The sequence below is a fragment of the Sitodiplosis mosellana genome, unplaced genomic scaffold (genome assembly GCF_009176505.1).
Source record: "Sitodiplosis mosellana isolate CC-2019 unplaced genomic scaffold, AAFC_SMos_1.0 Smas_scaffold_6170, whole genome shotgun sequence".
Lineage (NCBI taxonomy): Eukaryota > Metazoa > Arthropoda > Insecta > Diptera > Cecidomyiidae > Sitodiplosis > Sitodiplosis mosellana.
This window is the reverse complement of record NW_022601411.1, coordinates 963,090-979,675: the sequence shown is the minus strand read 5'-3', so window position 1 is coordinate 979,675 and position 16,586 is coordinate 963,090. Positions and strand designations below refer to the sequence as shown.

General features: G+C 36.8%; 1 protein-coding gene across 6 annotated transcripts in view; it reads right to left on the bottom strand.

Moving 5' to 3' along the window:
• Window positions 1-16,586, bottom strand: part of LOC129575875 (protein Wnt-2) — a 48,813-nt gene that overhangs the window by 28,047 nt on the left and 4,180 nt on the right. Inside the window, exons 1-3 of one of the 6 annotated variants that reach the window (XM_055460030.1) lie at window positions 6,413-6,624; window positions 6,257-6,337; window positions 1,552-2,723 (exon numbers count right to left, since the gene is read on the bottom strand). In XM_055460030.1, the coding sequence (XP_055316005.1) occupies window positions 1,552-1,610 (59 nt within the window). In that variant the 5' untranslated portion in view covers window positions 1,611-2,723; window positions 6,257-6,337; window positions 6,413-6,624. Of the gene's footprint in view, window positions 1-1,551; window positions 2,724-2,844; window positions 2,925-2,951; window positions 2,971-6,256; window positions 6,338-6,412; window positions 6,625-8,464; window positions 8,766-16,586 lie in introns of those variants that run through there. The other 5 variants (XM_055460034.1, XM_055460032.1, XM_055460033.1 and 2 more) reach the window with 5 other exon arrangements.

Here is a 16,586-nt window from a genome sequence, read left to right as displayed (position 1 = left end):
TGCCAACTCGAATTCGCTATCGACGAATTCAATTCGAGTTAGCTGATATTTGGCGAGAAAAATGAACCGATCGATAACTGTTATTACTCAAGTGTCCATTTTAATCATTTCTGCGACTGCAGCGAACGGTTTTTTTTTTTGTTCTTTTAAATTTTTCGTTCTTTTGTTTTTTCTTTTTAGTAAAACAACGGAATTGAACTTTATCGAAAAACTCGACTTCACAAAGGGATAATTTAGCTATCTTATTCAACCAATGCAACCTTATTTTCGGTTGCACCACAATTTGTCTTGTGTTCATTCTACACCGGAAAAAAGTCTACCTCAACTGTTCACACGCATTTATCTCCTGATATTCATCGGATGTGACAACATGTACAAATTGCCATGGAGCGCGCCCGCGATTTTGGGTCGAAATTAATCTGCGCCGTTTCGTTTTTCGCTCTCTCTTGCTCTCTTCCGCTCTCTCTCTCCATCTCCCTCCAACGCCTTCTCACTCACTCACTCACTCACCTATAATTTATCACTTTTTCGTTCATTCTGTCTTTCTTTCCCTCTTGCTCTCTCCCTCTCGTCCTCTTTCTTGCCATCGTTCGCGAGATCGCTCTTTCAGCATCAACACAGTACAAAAAAAATACTCTCGTTGTGCACAGGATTTCGTAAACAATTATGCATTTTTCCACTCATAATAATCATTTTTTACAGTCACGTTTTTTCGTTAGTGGTTTTTCGTTTCATCTACATTTTGTGTATCTGCTGTTGTGTGTCGTGTTTACAGTTTGGTGTGTGATCTTTAGGATCGGGACGATTATAACACGACCTTTTGTGGGAAATGGAGCTGAAATGCGTTCGTATGTGTTGCGTGATTTGCGGCAGCAGCGACGGATGCGACGAAGGTGGCGGCACATTGCAAGGCAAAAAACACCTCATTGCCCGGGAGACACATACACACAGGTATAACTGAATAACACTTTCAGTGTTGCAGTTGAAAAGGTGGCGTAAAATCGACAATTTTTGTAATTGTAAATCGGATCGGTTTGCGTTTCGCCGGCAAACCGAGCATAACTAAGATTGAACAATCGAAGATTTGAACCAATCGGATTCTTTCTGTTTTAAGATCATTTCTTCTACGTTTTATCAAGCTTTGAATGGGGCATTCCAAGATTTTGAATTTTATCCAAAAGAACTTCATTTGAGCAGAGTCGAAATGCAAATCTCAAAGGAATGGAACTAAAAAAAATTTCAAGCTTTGAAATCAAACAAAACTCAAGGAGTCGAACAAAAAACAAGGAATCGAACGAAACTCAAGGGCTTGAACAAAAGCGAGAATTTAAAAAAAATGAAGAAATCGAACCAAATCCAAACAAAAATGTCAAAAATCGAAATGAAAATAAATAAAATAAATCATTGGAATGGCTTCAGTAAAAAAGTGACTGCCAACTTCGTTCTATGCGATAAATTTGTGTACGATACAAGCAAAAATAAAACAACCACACTCCGACTTATATTCTAAATGAAAAAGACGAAGAAAAAATGGAATGGAATGCGTTTTACCTTATTCTAAATGCGAATAGAACAACTCCAAGAAACAGCCGATTGTTTCTCATTTTCATCTCATCGCTTGAGCATTATTAATGTTGTATTCGCTGTTGTGTCGGCGCCTTTTCTCACTCGTATTCGTTTTACTCTCGTTATAAGCCAAAAGGAATGCAAAATACAGCAATTTTCGGTATTACATTCGAACTGATGTCATTTTTCCTGCTTGTACCTCACTCTCTCTCTCTCTCTTTTTTCGCTGCACAAATGGAAAAAAGCGCCACGTACTGCGCCTTTTTTCTTTTCACACGGTGTGATTTGCAATATATATATATTTTCCACGATCCTCTTATTCTCTTATTTTATTTTAATTACTACAAATTTCGATGTTTTTTTCAGCACGGACGATAAAAAACCAATCCACTAAACAATGTTACAATGTTTGCACACACACATACACACACACACACACTTTTGCCAAGATCACTGTGAGTTCGCCAGGTGATGTCGCCTGGTTTGTTCGAAACCGTTAAATTACCAATTTACCGATAAAAACTTGAAAAAAAAACGAACAAAATCACACACGTAGGAGTGTTGGCAAATTCATCGACGTTTTTTTTCCCCGGGCGCATTACATTGAGGTAATATTTGTGGCGATACATAAATGGCTTTCTTTTCATATAGCCTCCCTCTCTTTCTTGTGTCATGCACTGTATTCAACCACTGCATTGATGAAAATTCGGAATCGGTGATGTGTTGGGCGCGCGCACGCTCTCGCTTTTCCTCATACACAATTTATTTGATTTTTTAATCTTTTTCGTCGTCGTCGTTGTTGCTGTTTTCATTCGTTAATCCAATTAAAATAAACTATATGTCGTGACTTGATCACCGTTGAAAATGAGCGCTTCATTATCGGTTTGAAAAAATCTGGGCTGTGTCACACATTCTTGCTTCTTTTTTAGCGGTTTTTTTTTCTCTCTCTCTCTCTTTTTTCTGCACCGAGAGAACAATTTGAATGAACACACACAATAACCAATATGCACACTGCGTCACACAATTTCCGAGCACCCAATTCAAATAACAATTAATTTTGCCTTTTTATCACGGTTGCATTTTATCAATGCTCAGCTCTATTCAGCTCCGTTCCGTTCGGCAGCACCAATGTCTCTGTGAGCTGCTAAACACTTCACCTGGAAAAGAGAAACGAAAAGGAGAATGAAATCAACAACAACAACAACAGGAGAAAAAAAAAATGAAAAAAGAGATTCAATTAATAAAATCACTGTTTCGAATTGATCGTAATTAACTGACACTTTTATTAATTTACAAGTTTTTTTTTTATTCTTGTTCGTTGAGATTTTTGAGCATTTCTTTCGCTCTTTGTGTCGCTGACAGAGAAATAAAACACTAGTTCTCACGTGTATGCCTGAAGTTGGACGCGCGCGATAGCGGACAACACAAAATGCACAGCTTTTTCGGGCCTTTTCTCGTCTTCAACTGACTCATGTAAACGGTGTGACCGAACAATCAACCGAAAACACAAAAAATTTCTGTGTACAACCACGACCGCGACTCCAATTCTCATCCACCGTCATTCTCTTCTCGCTCTCGCGCGCTTCATTTGCACGACTTTTCAATTGAGCCGGTTTATAATGTGAATATGCCACAATGAAACCGCAACACATCTCTTCGTTTATTTCACAGAGACGGTTCATTTTTTTCCTTTCTTTCTTTTGATCGATCGGTTGGTTGGTTTTTTGGTAGTCATAGCAGAGCAAAGAGAGAAAACCTGGCGAACAAATCACCGAACAATATTTATCTCGCGTTGATCATTTCCTAATTATCGGACGTGTATCTTGTTTCTTTTAGTTTTTTTTTCGCTTTTCCGCATATACTCTCGAGAGCGACTCTTTCCCTCACTCTATCTCTTTCTCTCCCTCTCTCTGGCTCAGTCTCTCTCTCGCTCGCTCGCTCTTTCTCTTCGACATTGAATTCTTTCTTTCTCACTGAGATCATTTTTTTCTTGATGATTCAAAGAAGCTCATCTCTTGATTATGTGATTTGAACGTAGCTCGTGTGAACTCGTGTCTATTTTATGTTATGGCCACATGTTATTTTATTATACATGCCATTTGCAAATGTTTATCTTCTAATTTCGCTTCTACGCTTTAGTTTTTGTTATAATCATTAAAATCGTCTAATCTTCTAATCTTGTGTGCGATATCAAACAGATATGCCAGGCAAATTACGACCATACAAGTTGAATCATTAAGAGATGGTTTAGACAAGAAATGGACCAACATTAAGAGTCATCGCTGTTGAATCATTACCACTTCTTTGAGAATTCTTTTTCATATGAAAAAAAAAACATTTCTTTTCATCAAATTTTTTGTCTCTTTTCATCACGTGTTTCGATAAAATGAAAAATAAACGAAAGATTATCGCTACTATTTTTAGTTTGTTGATGTCGTTTTCATAACGATTTTAAATTTTTTTTAATTTATTTTCCATTTCTTTAAATCTTTTTTTAAAAAATTTCATTAAAATGAACAAAACAAAATTTATTATTTTTGGAAATTTCGATTAATTTAATTTCCAAACCGAGTTAAAAAATGAAAATGTAAATTGATTACTATTAATAGCAACATGAAAGCGATATCAAGAAGAGATCGATCTCTTAATTTTTATTGAACAAAACCGAATTTCCGTTCATTCCTCCCACGTAACAATGTGGGTCACAATGCAAATTTGGGCCAAAATTGATGGCTAAATGTGTTTGTGATGAAGAATCGGTGTGCAGTTATGGAAACAATCGACTGAAATGTAAATAAAAGAATCGCCGTTATCGCAACCTAAAGACTTGAGATAATTTAAACAATTAAAAAACAAACTCGGTACCAAAAATAGCATTGAATGGCCGAAAAAGTGGTTTAAATTATTTATTATGAAAACCATATCTAATCTTCAATTTGTGGATTCAAATGATGTCTTCTTTCAATGTCTTTGAATTTGAGTTTTTTTTTGACTTCGTCTCTCAATTTTTGCCATTTAAACTCTGCGAAAATATGAAAAAAAATCCCCTAATATTCACTATTTATAAAGGCGATTATCGAAATTTTGTTAGAAGATATTGAGAAAAAAAAACTCTTTTCATTCCAATCGAATTGATAATCATCGGAGAAAAGCAATTTTACAATCGTTTGGGTGTTTTGAGTGAAATCAATTATTATTTTTGGAATGATTTGCATTTTAATGATTAATAAAAATAAAAGTCCAAGTATTTTTTGGCACACTCAAGTAATAAAAATAGTTTTGAATCCTCTCGAAAGACAAAATTCAACGGAAAAAAGACCCACAAAGTGCATAACTTAAGTCAAATTTTTTTTTTAAATGCGATGTTTTAATACGAAAAACTTCACCAATTTCGTATGTACGTGAGGATGAGAAGAGAAAAAAAAAGCGCAACAATGCGATAGTCGAGTGAGTGTTGAGATGCAGTCGCTTTGGGTTTTACGAGAATATGCCAAGGGGCGTGTGGCTATGTGTGATTTGCACATGATTTATGTTGCAAAATGCGAATCGTGTCAATTTATCAACGGGCATCATCATTAAGTCGTCAAGTTGTCATGGTGTGCGGAGAGCGAGAGAGCGAGTGAGAGACAGAGACGAGCCAACGAATGATCTCAACGGTATTCATGCGAGATATCTCGTCGAAATGCAAAATCAATAAATTCACGTGCGATGCACAGCATTTCATGAAGTGATGACCAGTGCACGTTTAGAGGTGTGACTAGTTAACGAAAAGCCAAATTCTGAGATTTATTTGGGATGCATCGAAGTTTGTCGAATTCGCGTCGATATTCTCCAGTTTCAACGGATCATGCATCATGCAATTTTGCGGACTCTCAACCAATTTGGCGGGCATCTAGCAGGAAAAAACTTCATGAAGAGATACATTGTATGTGTTCAGCATTATAATTTATTGCAATATTGTGTCGAATGCAGTAGAAAATTCGAATTCAGCACACATCGGCGCAAATAAAAAAAGGGGTAATTTAAAACTGGTTGCTTTTTCGATTTGAGCGCAATGCGAAAGAAGAATAAGTAGAAGAAAAAAAATCAGTTCCGTTATCAACTTGAAATAAACAAAATTCATTGAATGAATGACTCTTTTGATAGAATAGACGAACCCGCTTTCAGAACGGGACAAAGTGACACTTTGATTGAAGTAAACATCATCATCAACAACAAAGACGACGACGACGAAATAAAGTTATATGGCTTTGTTTTGATCAATCTGAATCCTGTCACTTGAAGTTTTCCCAATTCAAAATAACAAAAACCGAAATAAAAAAAAAACGCCTGACTCATCGCCTTTCAACGTCATGGCAAAATGTCAGTAGGTGTCTAATTTGTTATTGTTGTTCAGTTTTTATTTCACTCTCGAAATCTCGATTTGAATTGAACGAAGAAAAAACAAACGAACGGTTTTCAATGATAAACACACTTATACAATGTACTCAAAAAGATGCCCATGAATATGCAACTATTTAAAACCGAAAAAAAAAATCGCGGCAAAAAAGTCACTTTGTATATTCTGTTTGAATTGAAAAAAATCGATGGAAAAAAAAGCGTGCAAAAATTGCATCGACTATAATTAAATTCGCATAACGATTTTCAATGCGAGTATTCAATTTGCCGCCGCACTAGACGAACAACTTACAATTGGATAGATTTTGTGCCGCTTAGGCTGCGGCTGCTCTCTCGCAGCTCACTCGTCAATTTCGACGAGTTGCTCGCACGTCTTGAGAACGAAATGTTAAAATAAATTTCCAATTATAATAATCATTTTCAATTAGCGCAACCCAATCAGAAGTACCATAAATCGTTGTCTTTATTATGCCTTTATTTTATGTTTATGATTATATATTTTTTTGCGGCTGCTGCTGCTGCTGTTAGCCTCTTCTTCTTCTCGCACTTTTCAGCACCTTTTTTTCTTGCACTCGCTGATGTATTTTGTTGCTCGGCTAGTAATTGAGATTCAATATGCCGACGCAATTCAACGATAATGCAGCCATCGCATTATCCATGGATTATCGTTGATTTTTTTTTTCAAGCACGGGAACTTGCTTATATAATCGAGACCAGATCACAGATTTGTGAGAAAAAATAAATCGAAATCGATTTTCCGGATATATGATTATAATCATAAGTATCATCACTAGTAAAAAAAGAAAGGGCTAAAGAGAAAATTCAATTCACTCGAAGACAAATGCATATTTTTCTTTATCAATATTGATCAACTGAAGCGAAAAGAAGGCTTTTTTTGGCAAAACTAGATGGGATTTTTATTATGAACTATCGAAAAACGGTCGGAACATTCATCAAAGGCCTGGTCTTCAAGACCATTCAATTTATTTCATTTTATTCAATAATCACGCAATGCATCGAAACCAATTCAGCCGAGATTCAATTGAAATGAGTCTTCGTTCCTTGGCAATGATTTCAAAGGACTATTCGAACGCTGCCTGTGCAGAACTTCAAACAGTTCAATTTTTTTAAGGTGGTGACTTAAGAACTGTGCAGAAAAAAAGTATAATTTTTTTTTGCTTGCTATCCCATTTTCGTTTTTTGTTATCTTTTGCAAGGATGTTAATGACTCACTACACGTGTTTAGAAGAAAAAAAAATAGCCAAAATACTTTGAATTGGATTCAAATTGCACGAAATGCATCAGAATCAATGAAGTCGACCTAAATTGATCGAAATAAGATGAAATCTCCAAAAAATTCCAGATATTGACAATTCACAAATGAATGAAAAAATGTTAAAATGTTACTTGATAAAGAAATTGATAGAGAAATTCATATGATTTTGATCTGAATCTATGGCTAAGTTAGTGTTTTTTTTTTGGACTTCATTCGCTTGTTCATTTTGTTCGCCCTTTCAGTTGGTTTGAATGTTATCCGAAAATATGTGATTTATATGAAAACTCATGCACCCTTCTGGTCACTCTTTCGTATTTTTAGCACTACATGGAAATTTTAACAATGCCTCACTTCATCTTTTACTGAACGAACTTGAACAATTGAATGAAACTTCTAAGTTCATTTTAGAAAAATGTCAAAAAAAAAACACTTCTTATCAAAACGTTTTTAACGTGGTTTGAGTGAATCTTTTTGTTTGTTCGAACTATAACCAAAACGTGCTTAAACAGGCACAAACCAAACAGTGATCGAAGTTTTTTTTAGTTTAAGATGAAAATTTGATTTTTTTCCCGTATTTTCCATTCACTGTTCTACGACATTTCTCGGCCAGTGATGACGATTGACTATCCCCAGCAATTTTTCAATTCATTTCAACATTGAATTGTGATCAAACATCAGAATCGTTATAGTCAAGTTATGCGAAAATGTGAATTTGAAACATTTTTTCTGAAATCGTATTATATGAATGGTTTGGAGCGAAAATGTCATACAGAAAAGTTGAGCGGAAAAATGTAGATGATGAATGTGCGGAAAAGGGATAGCTATATAGTAAACTGTATAGTGAACTATAATGAACTATAGCTATCCCGTTTCATTTGACATTTTTCCGCTCAACTTTTCTGTATTACATTCATATCATCGAACAGTTAAAATTCAACTTTTCGAATTTTTCTTTGTTTTTTTCTTAATAAATGTTCATTCATTTCCTTTATTGAAATTTGAAAATGTTATTTTTCAATTCTTTTATTATCCACATTTTCGATTTGGTCGAACGTAAATTATTCAAAATTCTCATTTCAAATGAGAATTCAACACTTGTTATTTCAATAGAATGTGTGATTTAGTTGAAGAATTTCTGCACACAAAAAAACTCAAAGCACTTCGAGGATGATTCCACCATCAAAAGCTGAACTCCACATTTCGGCTTTGAAATTCGATGCTTACTTTCTCAATAGTCAATTCTGCGTTAGTTAAATCCGCAATTTTGGCAAAATTACTACTTTGTGATTAATTTTTTCTGTATCGCACCAACAGGAAAATGAAATTTTATAGAACAAATAAAAAACCACCGAATTCCGATGAATTGAAAAACGAAAAAAAAAACGGATTACACACGGCACTGTTTCTCGTGGTTTATCGTCGCCCGAAAAGCCAACCAGACACACGGTATGTGTAGTGTATTGTTGTCGGTGTTGGAGAACGGAATTCGTATTCGTTCGTTCGCTTCGATTGTCAAATTAGAACTAGAATCAACGGTCGAAAAAATTTTCATATTGCAATGCTCCGACACTCATCTCACTCTCTCTCTCTCTCTCTCTCTCTCTGGCTGTGCTGTGTTGTCCGTGTACGTTTCAGTTTCTTTTGCGTTTTGTGTTCGCTCGCTTTTTATTTTTTTTTGTATTTTCGTTGGTTGGTTTATTTGGTAGCAGCGGCAGCAGCAGCAACTCTCTGTTACTGTTGCTTCCACCCATTGCTGCTTCGGTGTGCTGTGCATCGCCGTGTGCGTACTCTTGGAACATAACAAAAAAATATAATACAAACCATATACACGCTGTATTCTGTTGTTACGGTTGCGGTTGAGAAGACTTCAATACTAACAAGCAAAATTGTTATTCGATTGTTGTCGTATAGGTTTTTTGTTTTTTTTTTTCTCTCTGTATTCCTTCGTTGCTGTTTTTTTCTGCGCTCATCCTTCCCTTTGAAGCATCATCAATACTAGAGCCAAATGTTGTGTGTGAAAAAAGAGCATACGACGACGGCAACAGCGGCGGCGATGAGAGCCGATCATTGAGGCCTTTTTGTTATGTTTAGCGTTTGTTTTTAACCGATTGTTGTACATAAAGTTACTTTTGTATTGTGCCGTTTTGCGCGTGTTACTTCCAGGCACACGAGAATGTGGGACCGAGAAAGGTGTTCCATACCCACCGGAGGAGAGAGACTGAAAAAGAGAGATATTTGGAAGCATCGCAGAAAAAATTTACGAGTTTTTTTGGGCGATTTGACGGGATTTATCGTGAACATTTGATTTTTTCGCGAGAGGAAATTACGAGTATTCCAACGGAGTATTGGGACGTATCATCGGAGTGAGTAGGTAAACTCGGTCATTTTGATGAGATTTTCAATGAGTTGAAAAGTTGAATATGAACTTTGAGAAGGATGCACACGAATTTTGGGCGGAGAAGATTTCAGAGCTTGAATTTGCTTGGAGTATCGTGATGAATCAACGAATTTTGGATCAAATTGCAGAATCGTTTCAGCATTGATCCAAATCAATACCGTGATACTCCGTCTAATTGAAGTGAAATTATAATTTCAATATGAGAAATTCAATTAATTCAATCAGCCGAATAAAAATGATTAAAATCGGCTTCAATGTTGAGCCCTTGAAAAAAATTTCAATCCAGTATCGAATCATTATTTTCGAATATTTTCTCTCATCTTCCATCATGAAAGTTCCATGTTCGCGGGATGTTCTAAGGATGCATTTGTGGGCGATTGCATTGGGGTATGGGCGATTGCCTATCTAATCTACTGTCTGCGTTTCGACTGAAACCGATTCGGAAATCTGCGTGACATTTAATTTGGTGTGTTCAAACAGAACGCACTTTAAAAGGGTTCAGGCTGTATCAAAGCAGCGTCCACTCGCTTTCTCCTTCGTCTTATGAGAATGTTCCATTCCCATGTACATGTGCATGAAACGTTTCATGTTCCTGGTGCTCGCTTTATTCCCATTATTATCAATTGACCTGATGCATGTGAGAGCCAGTGTGCCTGAGTTTGTGTCGGCAGTGCCGACTCGACATATTTCAGATTCTCGAAAAAACGGGAACGAACGACGACAGAACGAAAAAAAAAAATGTAAATGAAAATGAGAGCGATGTGTCCATTTGATAGGTGAAACTGCGCTGCGAGCCATTTGGACATCGAGCGAAGGTGAGTGAAAAATGAAATTCCTTCTTCCTTCTTCTTATTGGTTTCGTTGTTGCGGCTGCGGCGCGCTTCACTCACGCTCCTTTTGTGTGTTTGCTACTTGATTAAATGCTTTTAAATTGGAGTCAAAACCTGAAAAGGACCGAATAAAGGCGTAGAGATAACGAGAGAACACGCGATTCCATTAGAAAAATTGGAGATAGTTCTTTCTCGTGTGTGTGTATATGTATGGATCGTCTCATTTCATCGATATGTCTTACGACAATAGATACATATGTTGATCGAACAATAACCAGAAACGAAGGAAAAAAACTGTTTTTATAATAAAAACCACCGACAACAATGGATCGACGGAGAGAGAGAGAGAGAGAGAGAGAGAGACTCACACACAAAATGTGATGAATAAAGAATTCACATTACCATGAAACCGGCAATGTTAAATTGACCATGGCACATAAACGAATATATGATTATTTTGTATTTTCAACAAAACCACACCACAATATACGAACCGAGGAGAGAAAAAAAATACACAGCGAACAACAAAACTGGTAACATTTAAAACCGTTTACGGTAGTGCGTTGCTTTTCGTTTTTCCATGCGATAATTTGAGAACGTTTTTCATCGACACCGCTGCTGTTGATGCGTTCTTTTACGATCGATGCGCAATAATATATTTGCTGCAATTAGCACAACTTAAATATTTATGCAGAAACGTGCACATAAATGCAAACAGCCAATTCCTGTCGCAAATGAGGAACAACATCCAAACACGAGTTTCTGCGCACATTCTCAGCAACAACAACAACAACACACCGATCGATTTTCAATCCTTTTTTCGCACATATGCCCATGCCACTCCACTCTCTTCACACTTTAACTGGCTTTTAATATCGGTTTCAGCAACGGAATTAGCAGGATTAATTACATTTTGTGGCTCTTCGTTTCACATACAATTCTCACACTCATTTTCTCTCTCTCTCTCTCTCTCCTCCCAAATGCGATTCCAATTAGCATCATCAAAGAGGTAAAAACGTTTTGGCCAATTGAACGAGATGAGAATGAGCGTTGCTTCGCGGTATTCGAATTCAAGGAATCGATAAACTGTGCTGCACCAGAAACATCGGAAAGAAATCACAAGAGCGCTGAGAATTCAGCTTTGATTGTAACAATTAATAAAAGTTTTGTTGGTTTCTTTCAATTAAAAAAAAAATTGTATTCATTCGGTGACTCACCGACGGTGAGTGTTTTGATTCACGTAGTTCAAGTGAAGAATGTTTCAATTTGACCATTTTCGTCTTCTTCAAAAAAATGAGCAAAAAAGCAGAGCAGTGACACATTTTTATACCTTCTTCCCTTTGAAATTTTTGTTCATTCTTTCATTTCTCTTTATTGCTCCTCTTCATTTTTTGCTTCGGTTCTATTTTGCTCTTTGCAAAAATGCCGAATTTTTCTTCTTACATTTTTACTGAGTACTTCTCTTAATCCGCTTTAAATAATTAGAAACCAGGTCTTTTTTACTCGATTAGATCACACATTATCGGATTTGTTATTCGAAAACGATTTTTGCTTGCATCGATGGCATTCATAGCTTCTGAAGCTAAACAGTGATTTTCGTTAAGACTAATTCTGTTCGTCTTCATTGTAATTCTCTTTCACGAAACAATTTAGTTATTGCATTAGAATCAGTACCGGAGATAAGTTTAGGCAACTATGAAATTGAGAACGGATCTTTCGTTGAAAGATTCTTTCAATGTCAGAAAAGAAAAAATTTGAGCACAGTTTAAACAAATTTCATAAGAACTATGCTCTGCTATGCTCAAATACAAATTAAAATCAATCCAAGTTATTCGGATGCTTCATCATAATAATGCCCCCGAACGATATGGCTTTTAGGTCTGCCTACGCATTTTCCCGCCAAATACATTGTCAACATTTTTTTTGTGAAAATATTTGCCGTCAATCGATTTTGTTGGGAAATGGTGGACAATTTCCACTGGAAATCAAGCAAAAAATGATACAAAAATTGATGAGTTACGGTACACATCGTTCAAAATCTTGTAGAATGGCCTTAAATTGACAATGAATCTTGAAATTTTTCACCTTTTTTCGAAATATGTATAAACTTAAATGCGTTTTTTAGATCCGTTGTTCTTTTCAGATATGAATTATAACTTATAATAACCCAAGTTGTTTGAAAATTTCGAAATTTTTCAAAAAAAAAAATAGCATAAAACTATGGAAAATGACAATCTTTATATAGAGTATATTTCGTATACAAAAATCTTTAGAACGCTTTTGAAAAGTCTCTTCTTTGTTTCAATTTGAATTGAAAAGAAAAATCAAAATCGGAAAAATATACCAAGGGAGGTTCGTTTTTTAAATAATGTTGAATTGATGCATTGAGTGTGCGAGTGCTTAGTATGTTGCGAACGATATTGGTTGTGAATTGTCTTCAAAGAGCCAATAAATTGGCTGTTATGTGTGCATTAGCAAGCGTGTGTGTGTGAGTGTGTTTATCCCCAAGTGAGTGTTCAAATGTGTCACATTGATTTTATTTATTGTAATGTATTTTTCTGTTTAACTCGGTGTCTGTCGTCTCTACCTAATTCGCCATAACATTTAATTTATTGTTATTAATTTGTATGATTATTGACATAATTGAAATTTATTGCCATCGAATTTGATATATTTATGCCGGCGCAAATGTGATTCTCTCTCTTTCCCTCCCACTCTTGGAGTGTGTGTTAACATGCAATGGAAATGACATCAGGTACATGATATGTGCGTATTGTTTCTGGTTGGAATTGAAAGTGTTTGTGGCCGGTATGAAGATGTAGGCAAATGGACAATACAAAAATGTGTGGTGAGCAAGAGAACAACATAAACCAGCCGAAAAGTGTTGAACAGTGCACGCGTGTGCCACAGCAAATGAGGGGGAGAGTAAGTGAAAAAGAGGTGTGAGTGAGACAGAGAGATGGAGAAGTTCCAGGCAAATTAAAGTGAAAAAAATTCCACCGAATATATGTGGTGAACGCGAGACTTATCAACTTGTTCCACACACACACACACACGTTCACACGCGTCGTGTCGAGTTATTAGCGAGCGAGCGAATGAGAGAGAGAGAGAGAGTATGTATGTGCGATAAAAAGCAACGGCAGCTAAATCCAACCAAAGGAATCGAACAGAGAAAGGAGATGCGAGCCAGCCGGTATGCCATTCAAACAGAAAGTTACTCGAAATATTTGCAGCATTCAACTGGAGCACGCCAAATGAATGCAACAGCAGCAAATCCAACAACTGGCGGGCATTTTTCGTTTCTTTTTTTTGTCTACTTTTTTTCCCGTTTCGTTCCGTTTGTTGTCATTATTTTCAACTAAACTTGTCATTTATTGGTCCATTATCGCATTAATTATTCTACATTAAACGAAGCTATTTTTCAATGTAACATATTCGGTCACTCTTGTTAATACCACACAGTTCGGTTTGCGCGCAAAGCTCATACTGCCTTCTCTATCTCTTTGCCGCTCTGTCTCTGTCCTTAGTTTGCTTTCATTCGCTCTCGCTTCCGCGGCCTCGGAATGAGCGATGATGGAAAAATGTGCGCACTTGGAAATGTCGGGGCGAGCGCATTTCAATTCATGAGAAGATATCCGAATGGAAACCATTTGCCTCGGACTCAAACCAATAAATCATCATAAGTATAAACCGTTTCGCCGCTCTCTCATCTGTCGCTCGCTTGCACGATATGAATTTGAAAAAAAAAACATTCAGCCGCTGCCAACAATTCACCAGATAAAATCGTCATCGATGTATGTGGCGAATCGCACAACAAATGGCACCGCGCGCGAGAGAGCGCTGCACACCAAATGAACATGTTTAACGACTGATCCAATACAATTACAAACGATGCACGAAAAATTGTTCACATTCCGCATTACATTTCGATTGTAAATATTCTTCAATCGATCTGTGCACACAGAGCACAGTCTCAATCGAGGAGGCTTGAAACTGAATGAAAGAGACAAATCAAATCCAAATCCAAAGAGACCCAACGCAACTATAAATTCAAATACAGAGAGAATTGAAATCGAATTCATCGTAGACAAATCGAATGAAAATTTTTAACACAAATTTGCAACAAAAACTGCATCAAAAAAATGCAAGGAAAAAAAAACCAGTTCCATTCAATTTGTTTGTCATTTCTTGCCATTTGTTGTGTCATTTGTATATGTGATTTTCAGTTGATTTATCTGGTGGCCGCTGAGTGTTCCAATCAAATGATGCATAATGCCTTGTTAAAATATGAAATTTACCGCGATGAGATAAGTGTATTTGTGATCGAAATAAGTGAAATTGGCGATTTGAGTGTTTTTTTTCTCTTCTGTTCCGCATTCGCTATATTGTCAGCACTGAGCAGTAAATGAGCCAACGAACGAACGAGCGAGTTGAATAACGGCGATTTTGACTTGGCTGTTTGTTTTCCCATTTTATTATTATGAACGGTGCAAATCAATTTTCAATCGCAATTGGTCACTTTACCACGATGGACGGTTGCGTGGTGTGGTGAGCGCGCGCGCACGCGCACTCGACCGCGCTCGAGATAAATGAATTCATCGAGTGAGTGCAGATTCTTGAAATGCGACAGCCCAAGCCAAAGCCAAAGCCAAAACCAAACCGTCGAAGAAAGATAGAGTGACAAAAGCAAGAAGAGACAAATGAAGTGGAAAAAGGAGATGGAGGAATGAGAGAGAAGGAGATAGAGAAAGAGTGGAAAAGAGAGAAAAAGGGCGATAGAGATGAAGAACAAGAGAAAAAGCGATCTAAAGTCGGATGGCGCAAGCGAGTGGAACCGGCGAGAAAGCAAAGGACAAAGCGAGACAACGAAAAAGAGGCCGAGAGCAAGAGATAAAAAAATGAGAGACCAAGATTCCAACAAAAAGAAAACCAACAAAATTATAAGCAATGAAATAGTAATTAAAAGCAAGTCAACAAGTGATTTCTCTGTCACGATTTATTTCACTTCATCGATTTGCTTATTTGCTGTTTTGTCAGCTCTTGGCCATCTCTTTCCTGCGCTAAATGTGTCTCATTCTTGGGCTCTCTCTCTCTCTCTCTATCTCGTCGACGTTACGACGATGTCAACAGTTCTTTTGCTGTTGTTATTTGTTTATTTGCTCTCGCTCTCCGTGTCTCAAGTGTGATAAATATAAACATTTGTCCAAGTTGTTTAATCTCCAATTTTATGCTGCCCACTGTAAAAGTAATCGGGATAATGAAATGAATTGCAACGTCGAATGGGAATACAAATGAAAAGAAATAAAAACAACGTATGAATGAAACGACGTATCGAGAGAGAGAGAGAGAGCGTGGCCAGTTCCACTTCCATCTATTTCCATTTCTTGTGGCCACATTTATTGAAATGTATTTCGTTTTTCGTTGTTTTTCACGATGCCGGCTTAGAATTAAAAACAAGTAGTCACAACTCGTGTCCGAGTGGATTAGTGGTCACGAGTGGCCACGATCCCATTGCAAAATATATGTGCATAACCATTTTATTGGATGGTCTCACCTCTTGAGTGCGAGAGGCTCGCGCTTACTTGCGACAACTTCAGCAATCAAACGCTGATTCAACGCGAAGAAAAAAGTAAATACTACGCGGTCCTCACATACACAGGCAAACCGATCGAATGCTTTGATTCAAAACACACACTCGAATATCGAAAAAAAAACGTCGAGGCAAAAAACGAAACAGAGAACTTCCAGTCAAAAGATGATGATGATGGAATAAACGGCAAATTTTCAGCGCATTCATTTAATTGCCATTCGTTTCGCACTATCACACCATTCAAAACAGTTTATTTTTATTGAACATCACCAAATTCTGTGGCTGTTAAACAAGATCGTTCCATATCTTCTTTGAACAACATCTCTCAACACATTTCCTTCACGATTTTACCGAAAAAATGAGCAAAACGAACGTCCGGATGAATGTGTGTGTTTATTGAAATTGGCTCGAACATTTATCGGTCACAAAATGACAGTTATATCGATTTAGGCAACTGCATACGATGTGATCATTGTGTGCCATCCAATAATCACATCATTCGCCATTAAGCAAAACCACGGTGGATCG